The sequence below is a fragment of the Hydractinia symbiolongicarpus genome, chromosome 8 (assembly GCF_029227915.1).
Source record: "Hydractinia symbiolongicarpus strain clone_291-10 chromosome 8, HSymV2.1, whole genome shotgun sequence".
In the NCBI taxonomy this organism is placed as follows: Eukaryota; Metazoa; Cnidaria; class Hydrozoa; order Anthoathecata; family Hydractiniidae; genus Hydractinia; species Hydractinia symbiolongicarpus.
The window spans coordinates 10,792,939-10,810,827 of record NC_079882.1 but is presented as its reverse complement, the minus strand read 5'-3'; the positions used below and the strand labels follow the sequence as shown (position 1 = coordinate 10,810,827).

The 17,889-nt window shown below is 32.7% G+C and overlaps 4 protein-coding genes across 5 annotated transcripts; 2 read left to right on the top strand and 2 right to left on the bottom strand.

The window, feature by feature from the left end:
• LOC130655131 (uncharacterized) lies at nucleotides 1-5,640 on the bottom strand. Of its 2 annotated transcripts, none has more exons than XM_057457831.1 (13): nucleotides 5,490-5,640; nucleotides 5,118-5,194; nucleotides 4,045-4,148; nucleotides 3,356-3,430; nucleotides 3,051-3,182; nucleotides 2,581-2,718; nucleotides 2,421-2,510; nucleotides 2,050-2,113; nucleotides 1,758-1,848; nucleotides 1,270-1,357; nucleotides 816-893; nucleotides 589-704; nucleotides 1-518 (listed from the first exon to the last, which is right to left on the bottom strand). In XM_057457831.1, the coding sequence occupies exons 1-13, from the start codon at nucleotides 5,603-5,605 to the stop codon at nucleotides 380-382; spliced, it is 1,308 nt and encodes a 435-aa protein (XP_057313814.1). In that variant the 5' UTR covers nucleotides 5,606-5,640; the 3' UTR covers nucleotides 1-379. The 2 variants fall into 2 exon arrangements, with proteins under 2 accessions (XP_057313814.1, XP_057313815.1); XM_057457832.1 differs by lacking the exon at nucleotides 1,758-1,848 and adding an exon at nucleotides 1,552-1,639.
• Nucleotides 5,641-8,761: 3,121 nt separating this feature from the next.
• On the top strand, nucleotides 8,762-9,712 carry LOC130653712 (trace amine-associated receptor 7e-like). The gene has a single exon (XM_057456228.1). The coding sequence runs from the start codon at nucleotides 8,762-8,764 to the stop codon at nucleotides 9,710-9,712; it is 951 nt and encodes a 316-aa protein (XP_057312211.1).
• Nucleotides 9,713-10,685: 973 nt separating this feature from the next.
• Nucleotides 10,686-13,106, bottom strand: LOC130655513 (uncharacterized). The gene is made up of 7 exons (XM_057458279.1): nucleotides 12,972-13,106; nucleotides 12,658-12,712; nucleotides 12,353-12,442; nucleotides 12,015-12,127; nucleotides 11,782-11,840; nucleotides 11,495-11,634; nucleotides 10,686-11,406 (listed from the first exon to the last, which is right to left on the bottom strand). The coding sequence occupies exons 2-7, from the start codon at nucleotides 12,701-12,703 to the stop codon at nucleotides 11,072-11,074; spliced, it is 783 nt and encodes a 260-aa protein (XP_057314262.1). The 5' UTR covers nucleotides 12,704-12,712; nucleotides 12,972-13,106; the 3' UTR covers nucleotides 10,686-11,071.
• A 2,927-nt stretch (nucleotides 13,107-16,033) lies between these two features.
• Nucleotides 16,034-17,889, top strand: LOC130655087 (uncharacterized). Its single transcript, XM_057457790.1, has 2 exons — nucleotides 16,034-16,648; nucleotides 17,628-17,889. The coding sequence occupies exons 1-2, from the start codon at nucleotides 16,462-16,464 to the stop codon at nucleotides 17,810-17,812; spliced, it is 372 nt and encodes a 123-aa protein (XP_057313773.1). The 5' UTR covers nucleotides 16,034-16,461; the 3' UTR covers nucleotides 17,813-17,889.

The window sequence follows — 17,889 nt, the reverse complement described above, 5'->3', positions numbered from 1 at the left end:
TTCAATACAAATTCAAATTTGTCTATAAAAAATATACACTTAAAATAGTTACATCTTATACAGAAAATCCTAAAATAATTGAGTCATCTTTATGTAGCTGGATATCTTTTACATACTAAATAATCATTACAGCGTCAATTCGCATCTTTATGTAAGATACAGATAAAAACGTTTCTTGTTTCTCATAAAAAAACGTGGACGAAACTTGCCCTCAAAAATAGAAGTTTTGTCCAGCACAAGGCGTAATATTGCAATAGAATACAAAATTTAATTTACTGACTGATGGAATTTCCAAAATGCTTCAAAGCTGTGCGCCAGAAATATTTCGCCTGATGGAAAACAATAATGCTACGCTTTGCGAGCCAAACAAAAAAAAATATCAATTCGTTTTTTCCTTGTTTTTTTTCTTATATACTGCTCCGACCATAAGTCTTAATTTTTTGATACGTCGTTTTATTTTCATATCTAAATCTTTTAACAACTCTAATGCTATCCACCGTCCAATCACGTCAAGTATTCTAAAAGAAGAAAGCATGAAATATACCCACAAGCAAACGTGCGTTTTTTAAACAGTTAAAAAAAACTTACTTTAGGACAAACAAACACAGAAGAACGACCGTTAAAACGACACTACACCAAAATAATCGCTTCCAATACCAGTTCGGTTGTTCGATAGCAACTGGACACGATGATGGGTGTCTAGTCTAAAGTAAAGAAAATAGACACGATCAACAACAACAACAACAATTATAACAATAACAACAACACAACAACACAACAAAAACAACAACAATAAAATAGCAGCATCGACTTACTAATGTTAAATCATCCGTGACAATCGAAAACGATGATAAAATACTATTCTCACCGACCAGGTGAAACGTTACTTTAATCTAAGAAACAAACCCGTGATTATTTTGAAACGAAATTCCTTTTTTTTTGCAGAAACTATATATGATTGCTGCAGAATTTTTATATAAACAAATAGCGCTTCATGAAAGCGTCAGTAGAGTAAGTAACGGTTTGTTGAGAATATTGCAATGTGAGTGTTTAAGGCATCCAACCAGAAATCCTAAAAAGTATTTTGTAGACTAGAATAGAATTGCAAAGAACGTTCCATAAAAATGCCCAAGATAAAAGATGTGAGAATTCTTCTGCTATTGGCACCTACCTTACTATGCTGTCATATCAACACAAACAGTTTTTTTGCCTATTTACTACACTATAAATATCTAGTTAAATGAATTTCATTTCCAAGTCAATGCATACCGGCTTACTTTCCCAGTCAATTTTTATAACACCAAAATTTTTATCCGTCACTACATTTGACACACGATATCTTGACGCCACAACATTTCTGAAAAATCAAACTTTAATTGACAATCTTTTGCTTTGGTGATGAAAGTAGCAGTTCACAAAATATTTACCGGTAGAGAAAAAGTAAGTGATTTAATATTAGGATGGTGTTAAATTTTACATTACTTAAGATTATACTACAAACTATTCGTTTCGTTGCACTTTTTAAGATACGTTTAATTTTCACGCACTTACTTTAGACTCCACGTACACAACGAGTGAGGTTTAGGAAAAGAACATGTGTGAGTCATTCCACTGGATGTTAATTCATATATTGGGTAACCTATTACGTAATAAAGAATGTTATTGATTTCGTGTGGCTGTTACAGGGATTTTTTAGAATGGTTAAAATGTTGTTTATAGGTGTGACATGAGGGATAAGAAAAGGGGGAATTGCTCACTTTAACGTCCAATCACAAACACCAGATGGTAATAACGAAGCAGAACAAGAATGCGTGAGTCCACTAGATGTGATCTCATACAGGGGATAGCCTACAAAAACGAAAAAAAAAACGCTAACATTATGGGGAATGAAAATTGTTGGGAAGCATTTTTGCTGCGGCTATTCAAAAATTACTTTCCATCAAATTCCTACTAATTTTAATTCTACTTTTCCTTTGTTATAAGAAAACTTGTGTGCGTTTCTATGAAGGACGATATTTGTACGTAAAAACCTAAGGGAACATCACCTACCAGTTCCTGAAGAGTTTAAACAATTCACTTCAGAAAAATGCACATCGCCACTCAGAAATAATACCTAAAAAAAGTGAAATTCATACGCATTATAATTAACTAACTATTAGCCTGTTTTAACATCCACATAATCACGCCTGTCATTTTCTGCATCGCTATTTGCATCGTGCATATTTACCACTATGTCGTGATTTTATACCATTTTTGAATAATAAACAAGCGGTAATGCAAGTGACTAGACGTTTGCCCGTCCTTAAAATTCCACGGGAGTTCGGCCATTGAAACAAAGTAGATTAAAATGTAGCTATCGCATTTGCTATTACGTATTAAAATTGATTAAATTAAAAAACAACTTAATACTTTCTAGCTACCTTTGATCTCTTTTGGGCGAGAAATATCAGTCGATCAAGACTGGAAGCGCAGCTCATCCATTTATCGATAAAGGGAATATCCGAAAGTACCTAAATATAAACGTATGTTTAATTAGAGATGTTTTATTATCCTTGAACAGGTGAAAAAGTTACCTTATACCTGTTTTCCTGTTCCTATGAATATTAATTCCGGTGCGTCATCGTTTAATTGATTTTCCAGCCATTCCCATTGCTCATCACCAAGAATATCACAACTACTTCCTGTTACCATGTGGCTACGAACATCTAGCAGAATAATCTATACAAATAAATAAAACACAAAACATTTACATGCAGGAACATAAAAATTTACAATGTTTATAGGCTTATCTTTAAATGAAGTATTTGTAGTTTCTTAAGAAACCATTATAAGTTATATTTTAAAATCTTTATCAGTATCATTACAAGAATGTATGTATAAGTTATGAGCACATTGGATAATACTGTTTTGATGATATTACGGTAAAACCCAAATCCTTTACTTTGCCTAAAGCCTTCAACTTTTAACCTTATACTCAGTGCCTGTATTGACTCAAAAAAAGTTCATAAATCCTAAAAAAAAATACAAAAGAATCAACAAAATAGAATTACTTTCACAATTTGATTACCAGTACCATAAGAATACGAAGCATAAATTCCTTTTCTTGTCCGTCGTATACTGTCTATTGGTTCGTCAACAAAGTCAAGAAATATTTTTTGAGATTGAAAACGATACTTAAATTCCTAAAAAAAAAAATACTAAAAAAACTAGGCATACAGGTTTGTTTGGTATTTGGTTTAGCATGTACTTTGGATGCAAATACAACAGTTAAACTTTGTTAGGTAATCTTAAAAATTAAATACCAAAACATAATAATAATAACTAATTACAAATATATATGTTTTATGTTTTTTACCTTTCCCCCACCATCAATCCCATAATCATGATCGTCCCACACACCAATCACAGGTGTTCCACGATCAAGTAATTCCTAAAAACCAAAACAGAGTTTTTTTGGAGTTCAGTTGGAGATTGATGAGACCATATCAGGTACAGAAAACTTGAAAAAAGATAAAGCAGTCACCCAGAGTGGGATACAAAAACTATTAATGTGAAGATCTGATAAGAGTTCTTGTATAATAACCGATCGGCACATTTCTGTAACATTAATATTGGACTACAACCAAGTAAACAAAATGGAAAAATGATTAAAGTACTGTTGGAGCTAACATCTTAGATATCACTCACTTATCTGGTTATTAAAACAGTGGCATTTCTCAAACATAACATAACTTCTTAATACGCATCAGGTGCTAGACCACACATAATTTAAAAATTAAATTAACAAGCAAATAACGATTTATTTTAAATAAGCTTTGCAAAAAAATAAGTGTTTTCATTGCTTAGAAAAACAGGACTCTGAGAAGTAGTTAACCGTAAGTAATGTTTTTGCATTTTATACCATTAACTTGAATTCTGATCTTTTTAGTGATCTGTTTTTTATTAGGGAGAGCAACAGAAGCTTCTCAAATTACTGAAAATTGTTGGGGAAAATTGTTTCCACTTGTTTTAACATTTATTTAACTGCAAAATGGTCATATTTACCTTGTATCCATAATTCTCCTTCTGCTGATCATATTTGTCTTTCATATTTTCAAGTGAAGAAGGGACCCAGATAAAGGGCAATATTCTTGTATCGGCATAAACAGCTTAACAGAAAATATATAGCATAAAATCATAACTGGCTGTTGATAAAAGCCGCAACATGGCATGTTTGTATTTGCACCCTATGTTGGGCACCACACACGGATTACACAAAGCCAGCAGGTACCACACAAAAAACATGTATATAAAAAACAAATTTTCAAGAAAAAAGGTCATGACAGAACATAGTAAAGTTTTCTTAAGGGATATTGAAATCAGGCTTCTCTAATAATTACAGTTAGTTCAACCAATAAACTAAACACACAGGAATTTCTTAAAACAAACACCACATTCAAATCAACCAATAAGCACAAGGTCAGTGCAGCCACATCTTACCTATATTATAATGCCAGTATATGTCTGTCTGTCACGCAAAATGGTAGCTTAGCTGCGACGGGCGAACCTGTGGATTTTTCCACGGGCTAACGACTAGTTTTTATAAATAACTTAGGAATTAATTATATTTTTGAGTGAAACAATTCAATATAGAGACATCGGAACATAAGGATATTGAGGATATAAACCATGATCAAAGAACAACACAAAAATAAATTATTTTCAATCCACCATAATTTTTACACAGAAAACTATTTTTGCAAATAGATTTTGTTACAAAAAATTAACAGGAAAAACTGTAATTATTATCCACAAAGAAGCAAAGTCGAAATACCATATTTTAAAAATATTATACGTTATTTTTATTATAGAAAAATATATAAAAAATACTTTGCCCTACTGGCTAAAATTTTGTAAAGTTTTTTCGATTTATGTTTTAATTTAATTTTGTGAAAGTGTGATAACAACTGACACTTCCATATAAATCCATGCGAAGGTGCAAAAGTTTAAATTCCTGACCTTTTTGGGATATAGAATGTGCAGTTTAGGAAAGAATTAAAACTGGGATGTTGCAACATCAATATTAGGGTCATCATTGTAACGGGCACAGTACCAACATATAAGTAAAAGGAACATACCATCTCCTAACCAAATCCATAAATCAGGATTTTGGTTGATAATTTTTGACCATAATGGCTGTACATCATCATGATGGCTAGAAGTGAATAAAAAATTAATGACCAACCCATAGCCAACTCTAGGGGAAAGTGTGAACTGAGTTTCAATATTTCAATATAATAAGTATGTGCTTAAATGAAATATTTGTAAAGAAGAGAGACTTTTTGCCTGTGAGTGGTGGAACTGCCTGGGGGTAGGTGGTTCGTAAAAAGGTAAAAGGAAAGAGGGAAAGGCGGAGAGCAAGATGTCTTAAAAATGGATGACAACATTACAAACTGTGATGTGAGAAATAATAGTACTGTATAAAGAAAAAGTAGAATAATTTTACTTACTTGCAACTCCCAAATGTTATTGTAGATAAAACTTTGTTGTTGTGAAAATCAGCATTTCTACATATTCCTTGTTCAGTGAATAAGAGAATAAAGAACAAAACTCCACAAATGTACATTTCTTTTATCTATAAAAAGCATGCAATTAAAAAATTAACACTTACAATACTCCTACTTCATTTTAATGTGTAACATACATTCAGGTTGGTTGGCTGTTTTGAGTTTTTTTAATTTCCCAGCAGTCCTTGTGCAATTGTTAAGACAAGATTTCCGTAATTTCGAGTCTTACTATTACTTACCAATATTTTGGAAAAGATTTCACAGACATAAACAAAGATTTACATGTGCAGTACATCTGGTTAAATCTTTGGATGTGGAGGCATGCACGTGCGATCAGATGCCTTTCACCAAAGGTTTGTTATTGATAGGCCTGTATATATATGTTGTAGACTCGTTCTGTGATTTTTAACCTAATTAAGCTACCTTATTTTCTGGTATATACCCGCACCTTTGTATAACCCGCAGCTCAGATTTTTTAGCGAAATAAGGAATGTTCTTTGTTTATAGAATTGTGTTATCTATTTATATCTCGGCTATTACAGTGTGCATGATAAAATGAATGGCAGCAATGAGGATGAGATAGTTGCGTGTGTCTTATCAATTGTATTTTATATTTATTTTTGATATTTTCAGTGGCAACCTTTTGCTCAAAGGTAGCGAAGATAAAAAAGAAAATTATTACCTATACTTTAATTTTAACATTTTCTAATATTTTTAACAGGAATTAATAATTAAGTCATGGGCACTAGGTTGTGAAATACGTGTCAATTAACCCTAAAATTATACCTGTTATATTGCTCAATTACTAGAAGCAAATCATTTCAATGTACTCAATGTGATTGCAGAGATATAAATAGATTAGAATTACATTCAGCACAAAAGAAAAATGATCTCCAGAATTACGTAGATATAGGATCGAGCATGCAGTTATATTAATATATATATTTTATCCTGTTGATACTATTTTCTTCATTAAATGTATAAACTTTAAATTTCACAATAAATGACAGAAAATATAAAACTTATCACAACACCCGCACCACATAATAACATGCACCAACAGTAGAAGTCGTAAAAATCAATTTATAACCCGCAGGTTATATACTGGAAAATACGGTACCAATTCCCTGAATACTCTTGACAGAAAATTCCAAGGTTAGGCCACCATGAGTAAATAGTTAATGTTATTGTTTTTTAATCTCAGATAGCTTTGCATCCAATTAAGTTATTGCAAACCAAGGAAGTAGGTTAATTAGGTGATGCGTTGCTAATTAAGGTGATGTGTCAAATTTAAAACTTTACAAGCCAAATTCCATTACTTGAAAAACAAAACTACTTGTAGAAAGTCAAGTGTTCTAATTAAACTACTGCCTATTGCCTAACTTGATGAGTCCCCTGATTAGGCTACATAGCCTAAGTAGTGGGCAACAACAAAAGAGGTTCATTATGCTTAGAGTATTTTGTCTTTTAACATCCACCCTCAGCCCTAGCAGATTTCTTTCCTTACTGTTTTTACTGTCGCCCGTATTGCACCAAATTCATGGAAAATGTTCATGAAACACCAAGGGTGACAAACATTTTTACTCCCTAAGGCTAAAATACACTATTATTTTTCAGTGATCTATCAATATCTTGGAGTTTGTAGATATAAATATAGACTCACTTATTTAAAGTCTAGTCTCACAAACATTAAGGAACATAACCGTATTTATTATTCCCAGTAAGGGCCATAGCTTAGATAAGGGAGTTCTCGAGTATTTAATGTTCATTTTAAGCTACACAGATCCACTTAGGGTCCACACTTTACTAAGACATTTTCCTGCAACATCCAACGGCCCACACAGTGTGCCATCTCCCCTCATATGTCTTGAGAAGAATTGAACCCTGGTCTCCTGCACAAAATGGAGAGTTAAAACAAATAAGCCACTGTTCTAAGCTATGGCAACATGTGTAGCAAGCTAGCTATATACTTTTACTCGTAGCTAGCTACCTTTCTAAATAAGAAATAAAAGAAAGATCAAGAAAAAACTTTAGAAGGAGAGATATTTGTCACAGAATAAATATCTTCAAAAAACTTAACCTAATCCTCCACACCTCATTAGTGGAAAAAATTTGCTATGTGTATGTGACAAACCTTTTTATGTTGACAGTCTCCTCCCCCCTTTACAGGTGTTTACACACAACAGTTTTAATGACTGCTAGACAGATGGATCAAACAGCACATACAGGCAAAATAGACCACATTGTTCAAATAACATGACATGATTAAAAATAAACCTCTATCCTTAGAACGTTGTCTATTGAAAAAGAAAGAAGCTAGCGTGCTAGCAGCCTCTAGTCTTAGCGTACCAAGCAAGCCTTTTTCTGCCGTTTTTGTCAGTTTACAGTTCCAAAATGCATACTAGCTGCCTAGCTATTTTACACTCTTCTTCTATTCTCACCACCAATATATGACAACTAGTTAAAAAGGAAAAAACGTTATTGTCTTGTAGAAAAAAATATCAGCTGCTTAAACCTGAACTTTGTTCTTTTTAACCAAAACAAATTGGCCATTATGGTAAAGATAAATCGCGAAAGTGGGGACTAATACCCCTGCGATCCGTAGAACACCGTGCCGGACAAAATACAATTCCACCCCCCGTCGTTTTAACCCTTCCATTCTCTTTAATCTATGCTTTAACTAAGTTTTTTTTAGAAAAACCAAGCGTGCCTTGTTAGGTAAACAATATCATTGCTTAAGCTAGTACCATAAAAATTAAAATAAAAGTACATAGAGGTTCTAATTTATTCTTGAACTTAATTTGCTGTCCATAGAAAGACTTAACCTAAAATTATTTGCAGTAGAACTATTGTACTACGGCGATGATGCCCATTGCTTCTTTACGAACATGATACATGTTTTCGCAACCTAGATGCGAAGTTGGAGTGCATAGGATCATCTGCAGATCCGCATATTTGTGAAAAAAATGTGTATTCCAATCAAAACAATGTAGCAAAAAGGATTTTCATTTGTTATGACAAAAAGCGGGAAAAGAAAGCCTTTGAAACGAGGTTGCAAATCTTTGTAAAAAGAGTTTTTAGGATTATTACCGTTGTTTGTTTAATCGCGATGTTTAATGTGATTAGAGCAGTAACTAATCGTGTCTCATAACAACAAACTATTTAAAAAAACATGACATCAAGTGATGTGTTTAACGTTTAACAGTTCAAAAAATATGTCGTACAATGACAATTCGACAGCTTTAAAAGGACTGGCAAATTATGCTTTAGTTTTATCCTTCTTCGTGGTTTTATTCAATTTTGTAGCTGGTAAAGTTTTAATTGTCAGGCAAATAAAGAATACAGGACGAGTCTATAAACCGGAACAAAGTATTTTGATAAGTTTATGCTGTGCTAACTTTTTAGTGGGTTTTGCCAGCTTGTTGCATTTCATGTTTTTTATCTTGGATGTAAAGCTGCCATATTGGATAATATACTTAACAAGTTACCAAGTCAAATTTGCTTTGATTGCATCATTACTACATATTCTGTTGTTAACACTTGAAAGACTGATCTCTGTTCGATTTCCCTTCTATCATCGAAATCACATCAACAAGAAGAAAATTGTATGTTTGCTGGTACTTCTTTGGATTGCTGGCCTAATCCCTGCCGCTGAGAGTGTGGAAAACAATAACACAGCCAAGCAGTCGTTGTTTCTTCTGACTTTGTCCATATTAATGTTTGTCGCAGATTTTTTTCTTATTGTTGTTTATGCATATATTATTTACGTCGTTAGAAAAACATCTGTAAAGCCAAACCCTGCAGTAGATCCTCACTTACATATACTGAGAATCGAGATCGTAAAAAGGGAACGAAAAGCAACGGTGACTGCTTTTGTTGTTGTGTTGTCATTTCCGGTCTGTACTTTACCCACAGTGATAAATATGTTTGTTGCATCTGATGTTACGCGGCCATATTATGACGTAACTTTTGTTTTTATGTTTACGTTGCTATTACTGCGATCAATACTCGACCCTATTGTATATATCCTGCGTCGCCAGATACAAAAACGTTGTAATAAAATTTCGAAAGCGTTCCTTGGTTTATCAATCATAGAAAGCAGGAGTATAACAGAAGAAAGTGACTTGGCAAAGAGGAAAGATATCAAAAAAGACATAAATATGTAATAAAAGAACTGAAACAGTTAAACCGGAATTGTTATCACTCTGGTTGAATATTTTAAACAGCTGATATATATGGATATCAAATTTGAGGTTGTTTTTACATTGGCTAGAATGTTTATAACAGCGTTTGGGTAGCTGTGATGTGTTTAATAACAATGTTGGTGTAAAAAAAAGGAAGAGAGTCAGTTACAAATTTTACCACACGCTGTGTTATATTTCTTGACGAAAATTCACACTTGATCCTAAAATTTCTATATAAACTATTTTAGAATCTTGAAGCGATGTAGTCGTGATTAATTTATTTAAAAAAATGCAAATTGCAATATATTGTCCTGGATTTTATTACGTAGGATAACGTGTACAGTCTTACAATGGGTGTCGTTAGTCAGTCATATTGCGAATCAAATATTTCGTTGTTTACAATTTCTTACTCGAGTGGCCGAACGCATAAATTGAAGATAAAATGTAAGGCAGTTTTTTAACTTATACGCGTGTGACCATAGAGACGCAGATATTTAAGGCACAAATATTAAAACATGGTGGCGTGTTAGCGGTGGACGAAACGTGGTTTATAAACAAAACATATTCATCAATAAGAACGTAGAATGACATTTAGTAAGCTATGCAAAAAATGAAAATGTATAGCACTTGTAATGTTATTTAGCTTTGGTTAAGAAATTTCGGAGTTTGGTTACACAAAAGAAAATAAATTGTAAAATATCAAGCGATTAACGGAAGCTCGAAGTGAATGAAGATGCATAAAGTTTTGGCTGTTAAATTAAGCTTTCTTGATGCATTTTAGATTATGAAACTCACGTATAATGAATATCAGTAGTTGTTCTACTTTTTTCATCGAAAAGGGGTTTGTTGAAGCAACGACAACGCTGATAAAAGATTTAACATAATGCAGCATTCTGGAAATACTTTAGGAGCATCACATATTGGGACAAATTGATTGGGAAGAAAATGGAATTACTGATAGTAAGAACAATATATTATTTCGGAGACCTAATTGGCTTTAATCGTAGAAATTACAATATACAAAAGTATACACGTAAAGAAAGCTAGTCTAGAGATGTCAATAGCTTATCAAAGACAATTTTTTTTATCTAAATTTAAAAGCAGTGACTTGAGTGGAAGCTGGCAAGATCTAGCTTTCTTTTATTTTCGTAAAAAAATATAATATACAACATTCGTAAGCCCAATTTTTCGATATAGTCGTGTGCATGTCTTACAAAAAGATATGTCATATGTAATATATATGTCACCAAAACAAGTTTGATCTTTTGAAACTTGTAATTTTATTCTTTTCTCATGCTATATAAGCATAGGTAGGTTTATCGTTTGTTTATGAAGTCTCGTTTACTTTCCTGGAGCAAAGAACGGTTTTCCTGCATTTTGAGCAACTTTTTGTTGTTTTTGTTTATCTAACCATCTTTTCTGAACGAAACAACAAGTGGGTGAACAAGATGGGGCACATGTTTCTGGGCATCCGGGAGCGCATGTTGTCATTGGAGGTGGTGGCGGTGGTGGCGGAGGTGGCGGCGGTGGCGGTGGTGGTGCAACTGGTAAATATACCGTTTGTTCTGGAGAAGCAGCACAGCATGAAGCGTCACATGATGGCCAGCAGTTAAGATCGCCACCACATGGAGATGGACAATTTGCCATTGGATACAACATAGTTTGATCGAGTTCATCTAAGAAAGCGAAGAGCATGTTAGTAGTTATAATCACATAACAGATTTTATATTCAGTTGCAGTGTACACGAAAACAGTGGTACTTACTGCATTGTACAAATTTTGGTGCAACCTCTACATCGCAGAATTTACCAGACTGAATTGCTTGCGTTAATCGATTTAAATGACCATCGCCTTCTTTAGTGAACCGAATAGCAAAACTGGCAATAAATCCTGCTGTTGCGTTACTAGAAAGAAAGAAATTGAAATCATCTAGTAGCTTCCTATAAAAAGCGTATGGATATGCGATGCTCAAAATGAAACAACAATGTGAGAAGACAACTTTATTAAATGACAAGGAAATGTGAGAGTAATTAAATAAATAATATACTTACTCTACGCTAAGCAAGATCATATCTTGATAAAAATCGTAGTCCGAATAAGTTGTCAATGCCTAAAAAATATACGGAGGTTTGAATAGGTTTGCTTCCACCATTAACTTATTGTAGAGAATACAAATCTAATTGCTGATGTGAAGCTACTATTAAATATTTTTAATATCAACTAAAAATCATACAGTAGAGTAGCTAAAGGTCTATGTACACAAAAGAGTTTTGTTGGAACTTACGCAATCATATAACTTTTCTCTGATGTCTTGAAAAGCTTGCGATTCTACTTGATTCATTTCGTATGACCAATCACCTTGACCAAGAACTTTTATTTGAACGTAAAAGTCTTTTCCTAAACGTAAAATCAAAATTAAAGGGTAAAACTACAAATATTTTATAAATCCAATTCAAACTTTTAAAAGAAATGCTGCAGTTTAAATCGTGGTATTTTTTGACCGGTGATGTCATTTTCAAGTTATATACGCTGAAACAATGACATGTGCAATTTCACTGTCTGTTTAGGTGTTGTCACGTGCTCATTGTTCACATTATTTCAGATATAAAATGGTATCCTTGCCTTGTTTCGGACATGTTGGTGCTTTTGTTGGTTTCGTTGTTGGTCGTGTGGTACCTTTCTTCGTAGGTGCTGGTGTTGTTTTGCTGTAAACTAAAGTATAAAGAAATTAAAATTAAAAAGTAGTTAGTTAATATTTAATTCAAATATTTAATATTAAAAGTAAAACTAATTGTTATTTATAATGTCAGTAAGAAGGGAGATGGATTAATGGTAAGATATAGATTAACAAAAATGCCAACTTTGGACATATGTAGATACACTCGAAGAACTTTCTGGTAACTGAATTTAAAGTAATTTTTTTTTACCTGTAGAAACTAAAAGCAGCAATGCCGCCGCAAGGGCTAACTTCATTCTGTGGGCCTAAAAAACGATAAAAAATGACAGTCTTGAAATATCTTTTGTTCGGAAACAAAACTTCAACCTCTCAATCGTCTGCATTTGAACAATAATTTATAAAAAATAACAGAATCTTTATCATGTTCAAAACTTCGAGCCTCAACGCCCTTGCATATAACTTTAATTTGGTATTCTGCGTTCGCATGAAACAAACTCTCAGAAAACTCTCAGAAATCTCCAGAAAAATATAATATACAATGTATAATATGTAATATCAACTCACCCTTATAATAAAGGTCTATTTATTTATTTTGCCTTGGCAAATAAAAAATTATGCGACTTTTCGTGTAAGTATACAGAACTCTCCCAAGAGTTATTTAGTGGTCTGTTTTCAGTTGTGTTCATTCAAGCTTGACATTACGCATACTCACCGAATTGAAAAACCGCTCAGGCGTGTTTCTTTCAATTGAAAAAACTCAGTTACTGTTGAAAATCATTGCTTTTATTCGTTTTTAGACGCGTTGAATTGTTTAAATTCGTTTTTAGACGCGTTCGATTGTTTGAATATTTCTAGTTTTCTGAGTGTTGAAAGAATTTGATTCAATCTGATTAAAAAGCGCCAGAGTATGAAAAGATGGCGAAAAGTTTGAAGCGAACGTAATAAATAGACAATGTTTATTAATTGAAATAAGACAATCTCTTTGTAAACATGTAACTTTAAAGATAGTGAAGGAAATTTCTTTGACTGTTCTTGCGGAGATCATGTAAACGATTTTGCCATGCAAACATTCTTGCAAATTGCGGCCACCCTTTGGTTTGGAGTTGATCTAATTTGATATTATTGCAATGGAATATAAATTGGAAACGATTTAAAAATGCTTACTTTGCTTCATAAATAAATATTTAATAATTCTAAAATTGCATTCGAAAATATTGCAATTTTTGGAATTTGGAAATAATTCGCGTATTATAGCCTAAAATTCCAAAAGTGACGGGACATTAGTCAAACGTTCCCATCAAAAGAAAGGCTACTAGCACGAAGTACCATTTTCACTATGATGGTGACTATGCAATCTTTTTCATTCCCAAGCGTAAATTCAGTTTTTGGGTGCAGTCTGTTGGACGAAAGATTATGGCGAATACATTCTCAGTAAAATAATAACAACGTATTTTCTAATTGGTCAATTTTGAGTGTTTCGATTTGTTGCAATTAAAGAAGTAGTTATTAAGAAATAGTAAACCTTGAATAATATAAACACTGGGCAGACAAACCGAAATAGTATTTTCAAAATTGCCAAACACCATATTTTGCCGTTTCAGGAAATAAAGTGCATCAATTTTAACAAAAAATTGAGACAGTGAAAAAAATGTAGAATGTTATCAACACTTAACCCATTTGATATGGGCTTTTTTTACCCTTTTCAGTATGGGAGGGGGGGGGGGGGCATAAAGTGCACGCGGGGTGTAACTTTTGTTCTTCTTGGATTTAAGTGACAAAACTTGTCACAAAGAAGCCTTAATATGTTGTGACTTAATTAGTAACAAAATATTTAGGTTGACATGTCATCAAAAGAAGTAATGACGTCATAATGATACAATGGTCGAAGAAAATGTCTTCCTTGGAAATTCTCGTTTTTTTATCTTTTTTAAAACTATTTACAGTACTAGTCATTAAAAAAGTAATATAAGAATGTAAATGTGGTTAGTTTGAGAAACATTTATTTTTAGCACTACAGCAAAAGTTGATATGACCACTTGTCAAGAAAGGACAAAGTGACATTTAACAGGACAATTTTTAGAAATATATATTTTTTATTTTCCGAAAGTCCATTAAAAGTTAGGAAAAGTCACAAAATTTCAAGAAATTTCATCATGTATTTAAAAAGTTAAGAGACTTTAAAAATGCCGCGGGCACTTTATGCCCCCGTCTTTCCCCCATACCAAATTGCGTTAAGCATATACCACTATAAACATAAAAAAATGGATATGACGTCAACATTTATTCTGGAGCAGAGCAGAGCTAATAAAGCCCTTCTTTGTAGCAAAAATTGTTATCCAATGTATTTTTACATAAAATGGCAAAAGTTTTATGTTGTACGAGAAATGGAAGTGCTTAATTTGAATAAACTGTCAACAGTCTGCAACAATAATGGATTAAAAATGTGTCGATCTTTTTCACATTTTATTTCAATGTCTAATATTATACCTTGATTTATGAAGTTTTCGCGCAAGTTTAATTAATCGCGCATCTTTTTATCGCGATTGAATTTTCGCGCCCCTCTTACGGGAAGCCAAAATATTAATATTATATATTATAGCTATCGTATTTCGAAATAATAACCTTTATTTTTCATAAATCCATTGCTTTATGAAACTTATCTTGCTATTTTTTTCCAATTTCGCGCACACAAAATTTAATGCGTGAAAAATTAGTATTTTTGAACAACGAATTCTTCGTGCAAATTAGATGTACGCAAAAGTTTCATGAATTAAGGTATTTCGACGAAGTCAAATAACCTTTAAATGGCTTAACCCGATTTAGCCCAAGGTATAGAGTGGCGAGTGAATATGGTTAAGGTATGTTTATGAGCGTAGCGTAAAAGAAATTGATTAGTGGGGATAAAAATTTACTGACGTCAGCAATTTTGTTATAGCATCATTTCTTTTCTGAGAACACGCATTTTTACCGATCACTATTATAAAATTAGTTTGATAAATCGTCAAGCTCGTTCCCAGGGAATCTAGTCGCTTGGTCAGGTGCCATAACACCCTAGGAACAAGGTTGTTAAATGGTCTCTACGTAATCACCTTTTTTAATACACGTTTTTTTATAAGAATGATAAAAATTGGCTGAAATATTCTTAAATTTTATCAATTTTCAAGCTTAAACTATTCGAGCATATTCTTCTATACATATATTGTATATTATGGTTTCGGCTTGTGATTGCACAGCCAATACCGTTTATTCTATTCCAAAGATTTGACTTTAGTGAATAGTAATATGAATATTTCGCCCGCACATCCCCCCGTATGTGTCAGCAACTCAGTGGATTTGAGTAGGCAAGCGCCTAGCGAGAAATACACCTGCATTCATAGAATTTGCCCCACATTCAGTTGTCTTTTTCATGTTGAAGTAACATTAAAGCCGTTTTTCAGGATTACTCTTTAAGATTAAATCCTGAAAAAGTACTTTTTAGGCTTATCTCAAAGAGCTTAAGGGGTTCGGGAATGAATTTAGTGCCAGCCTAATTTTTTCGTTTGAAACATTGCAAAAGGTTAATAATAACAATCCTCAGAAAATCCGGATTTATAAGACCGAATTTAGCGAGGCCGTTGCTATAGAAACTTCCCCCAGGCATGCATGTTACGTATGTTGTAAAGCCTCACAAATTATAAAGTGGAAGAACTTTTGTAGTTCTTAAGTTTATTAAAGGTTTGTCATGCTTTAGTGGAGTCAGCAAATCTGATTCTGAAATTTACATAAACAGTAAATATTAATAATTTCTATAGTTACTGTTGCCTAGGAACGAAAATTTAATCAGCAGGTGTCTTATTAAATTTGCAAATTGAACAGTGAAGTTCAATTTCGCTACCTGTTTTGACTTTTTACACATTCTCATTAAAATTTGCAATATTTATAATTTCTGAAATAGCAGAGAGCTAAGAATTTAATTGGTTAGAATTTTGAATAACCTTTTTTAAAAACAATAGACTTTCACACATCATTTTTTTCAACTGATGAAAAAACTTATTTAAATTCGAACTTTGCGTGGATGATTTTGTACTTCAAAATGATGAAATATTTCTTATGTTGTTTGTGCGCAGTTTTCCTTCATCCACAGACAGCCGATGGAGGTGTGACCGTTTATAAAATTAAAAACTTCAAAACAGCTGAAGACGGTGGTGACAGTATCTTGAGGGTTGCTTCATACACACCTCATGCCGACAAGACACTACCATGTAAGCACAATTTTTTTGTAGGAATTCTTTTTTTAAGAAACATAAAGACTCAACTTCCGAAATTTTAAGGCTCGAAAGAAAATTACTGCAGTTTAAACAAAATGCATATTTTGAAAATATATTATACATTGGTTCTTTTATTAGATATTTAGCCTTTTCTTCGTTTATTCGAGTATGTTTTTAATTTTATTCAGACCTGCCTCATTGGGGACTCCGTATGTCGAAAGCCCGAATGGATGAAATTCCACCCCCCCCCCCCCCCCCTGAATGTGACGAAAGACACATAGGATTGCCACAACACTTAGCGCGAATTTTTTTGAACACATTGGAGTAAAAAATACCAAGACAGTTGAACATAAACTTTAGATAAGAAAAAACGGTTGGTGATTCAATTCTTTAGAACTACTTAAAAAAAGCCAAAAAAATTGACAATTTATTTTGAGAACTAAAAATCATGAAAGGCACCATGAAAGCCCTAAAAAATAAATTTATCAAGTCTTTCTTCAGCCCGATTAGTGTTGATGTCATCGCATCTTTTAACAGTTTTAAGTAAATTTTTTTTCAACATTTCTTTAAGAATCACTTCAAGAAATAAAAATAACAGACATAGATTATTAATTAAGAAAAAATAAAACGAGTTTAAAAGTTAAAAATTCTTAGTAAAGCTTTTCGTACAATAAGTACATCTTCAGACTATATAAATAACAAAAAGGACCTCATGTTACACCATTTCTAAATAAGCGTATTAACTTAACTTTGCTTTACTAATAAATACTTTTTAACTTTCAAAATCCTTTTATTTTTTTCTTAACTTCAAGAAGTATTCAAGAAGGTTAAAAACTTCATTTTTTAAAAAAAAAATTACGACGCTAAGAACAACACAGGACTGAACAAGTGATATGTGTTATTATAATAGTGAAATAGGGTAAAAACTACAAAATAAATATGCCACTTACTACTTTCTCTTCTGTGATTTTAGCTGCAAAGACAATGCTTTCGTTGTCAATGTACGATTGCATGTTGGACTGCGTGGACAGCGACAAGTGTAGTTCCTATACTTTCATGGAGGCTCAAGATCCGAGTAATAACATCTGTTTACACAGTGAATCTTCCACGAAAACAGCAAACTTCACAGATGGAGGGAATTTAATATTCAGTAACTGAAGAAGGAGACGAAGAAAGTTTTTTGTTTTTAAAATGTAAATGCAAGTTTTGAAAAAAAATAAGATTTATTTCTTAGA

Bases quoted from the DNA above. Each gene is read 5' to 3' on its own strand.
- LOC130653712 (XM_057456228.1), top strand. From the start codon at position 8,762: ATGTCGTACAATGACAATTCGACAGCTTTAAAAGGACTGGCAAATTAT.
- LOC130655087 (XM_057457790.1), top strand. From the start codon at position 16,462: ATGATTTTGTACTTCAAAATGATGAAATATTTCTTATGTTGTTTGTGC. The intron at 16,649-17,627 runs GTAAGCACAATT...CTGTGATTTTAG, and splicing joins TGCCGACAAGACACTACCAT to CTGCAAAGACAATGCTTTCG.
- LOC130655131 (XM_057457831.1), bottom strand. From the start codon at position 5,605: ATGTACATTTGTGGAGTTTTGTTCTTTATTCTCTTATTCACTGAACAA. The intron at 3,431-4,044 runs GTAAATATGACC...TTTGGTTTTTAG, and splicing joins AGGAGAATTATGGATACAAG to GAATTACTTGATCGTGGAAC. The intron at 2,114-2,420 runs GTAGCTAGAAAG...CACTTTTTTTAG, and splicing joins TCGCCCAAAAGAGATCAAAG to GTATTATTTCTGAGTGGCGA.
- LOC130655513 (XM_057458279.1), bottom strand. From the start codon at position 12,703: ATGAAGTTAGCCCTTGCGGCGGCATTGCTGCTTTTAGTTTCTACAG. The intron at 12,128-12,352 runs GCAAGGATACCA...TTTTACGTTTAG, and splicing joins ACCAACATGTCCGAAACAAG to GAAAAGACTTTTACGTTCAA. The intron at 11,635-11,781 runs GTAAGTATATTA...CTTTCTTTCTAG, and splicing joins ATGATCTTGCTTAGCGTAGA to TAACGCAACAGCAGGATTTA.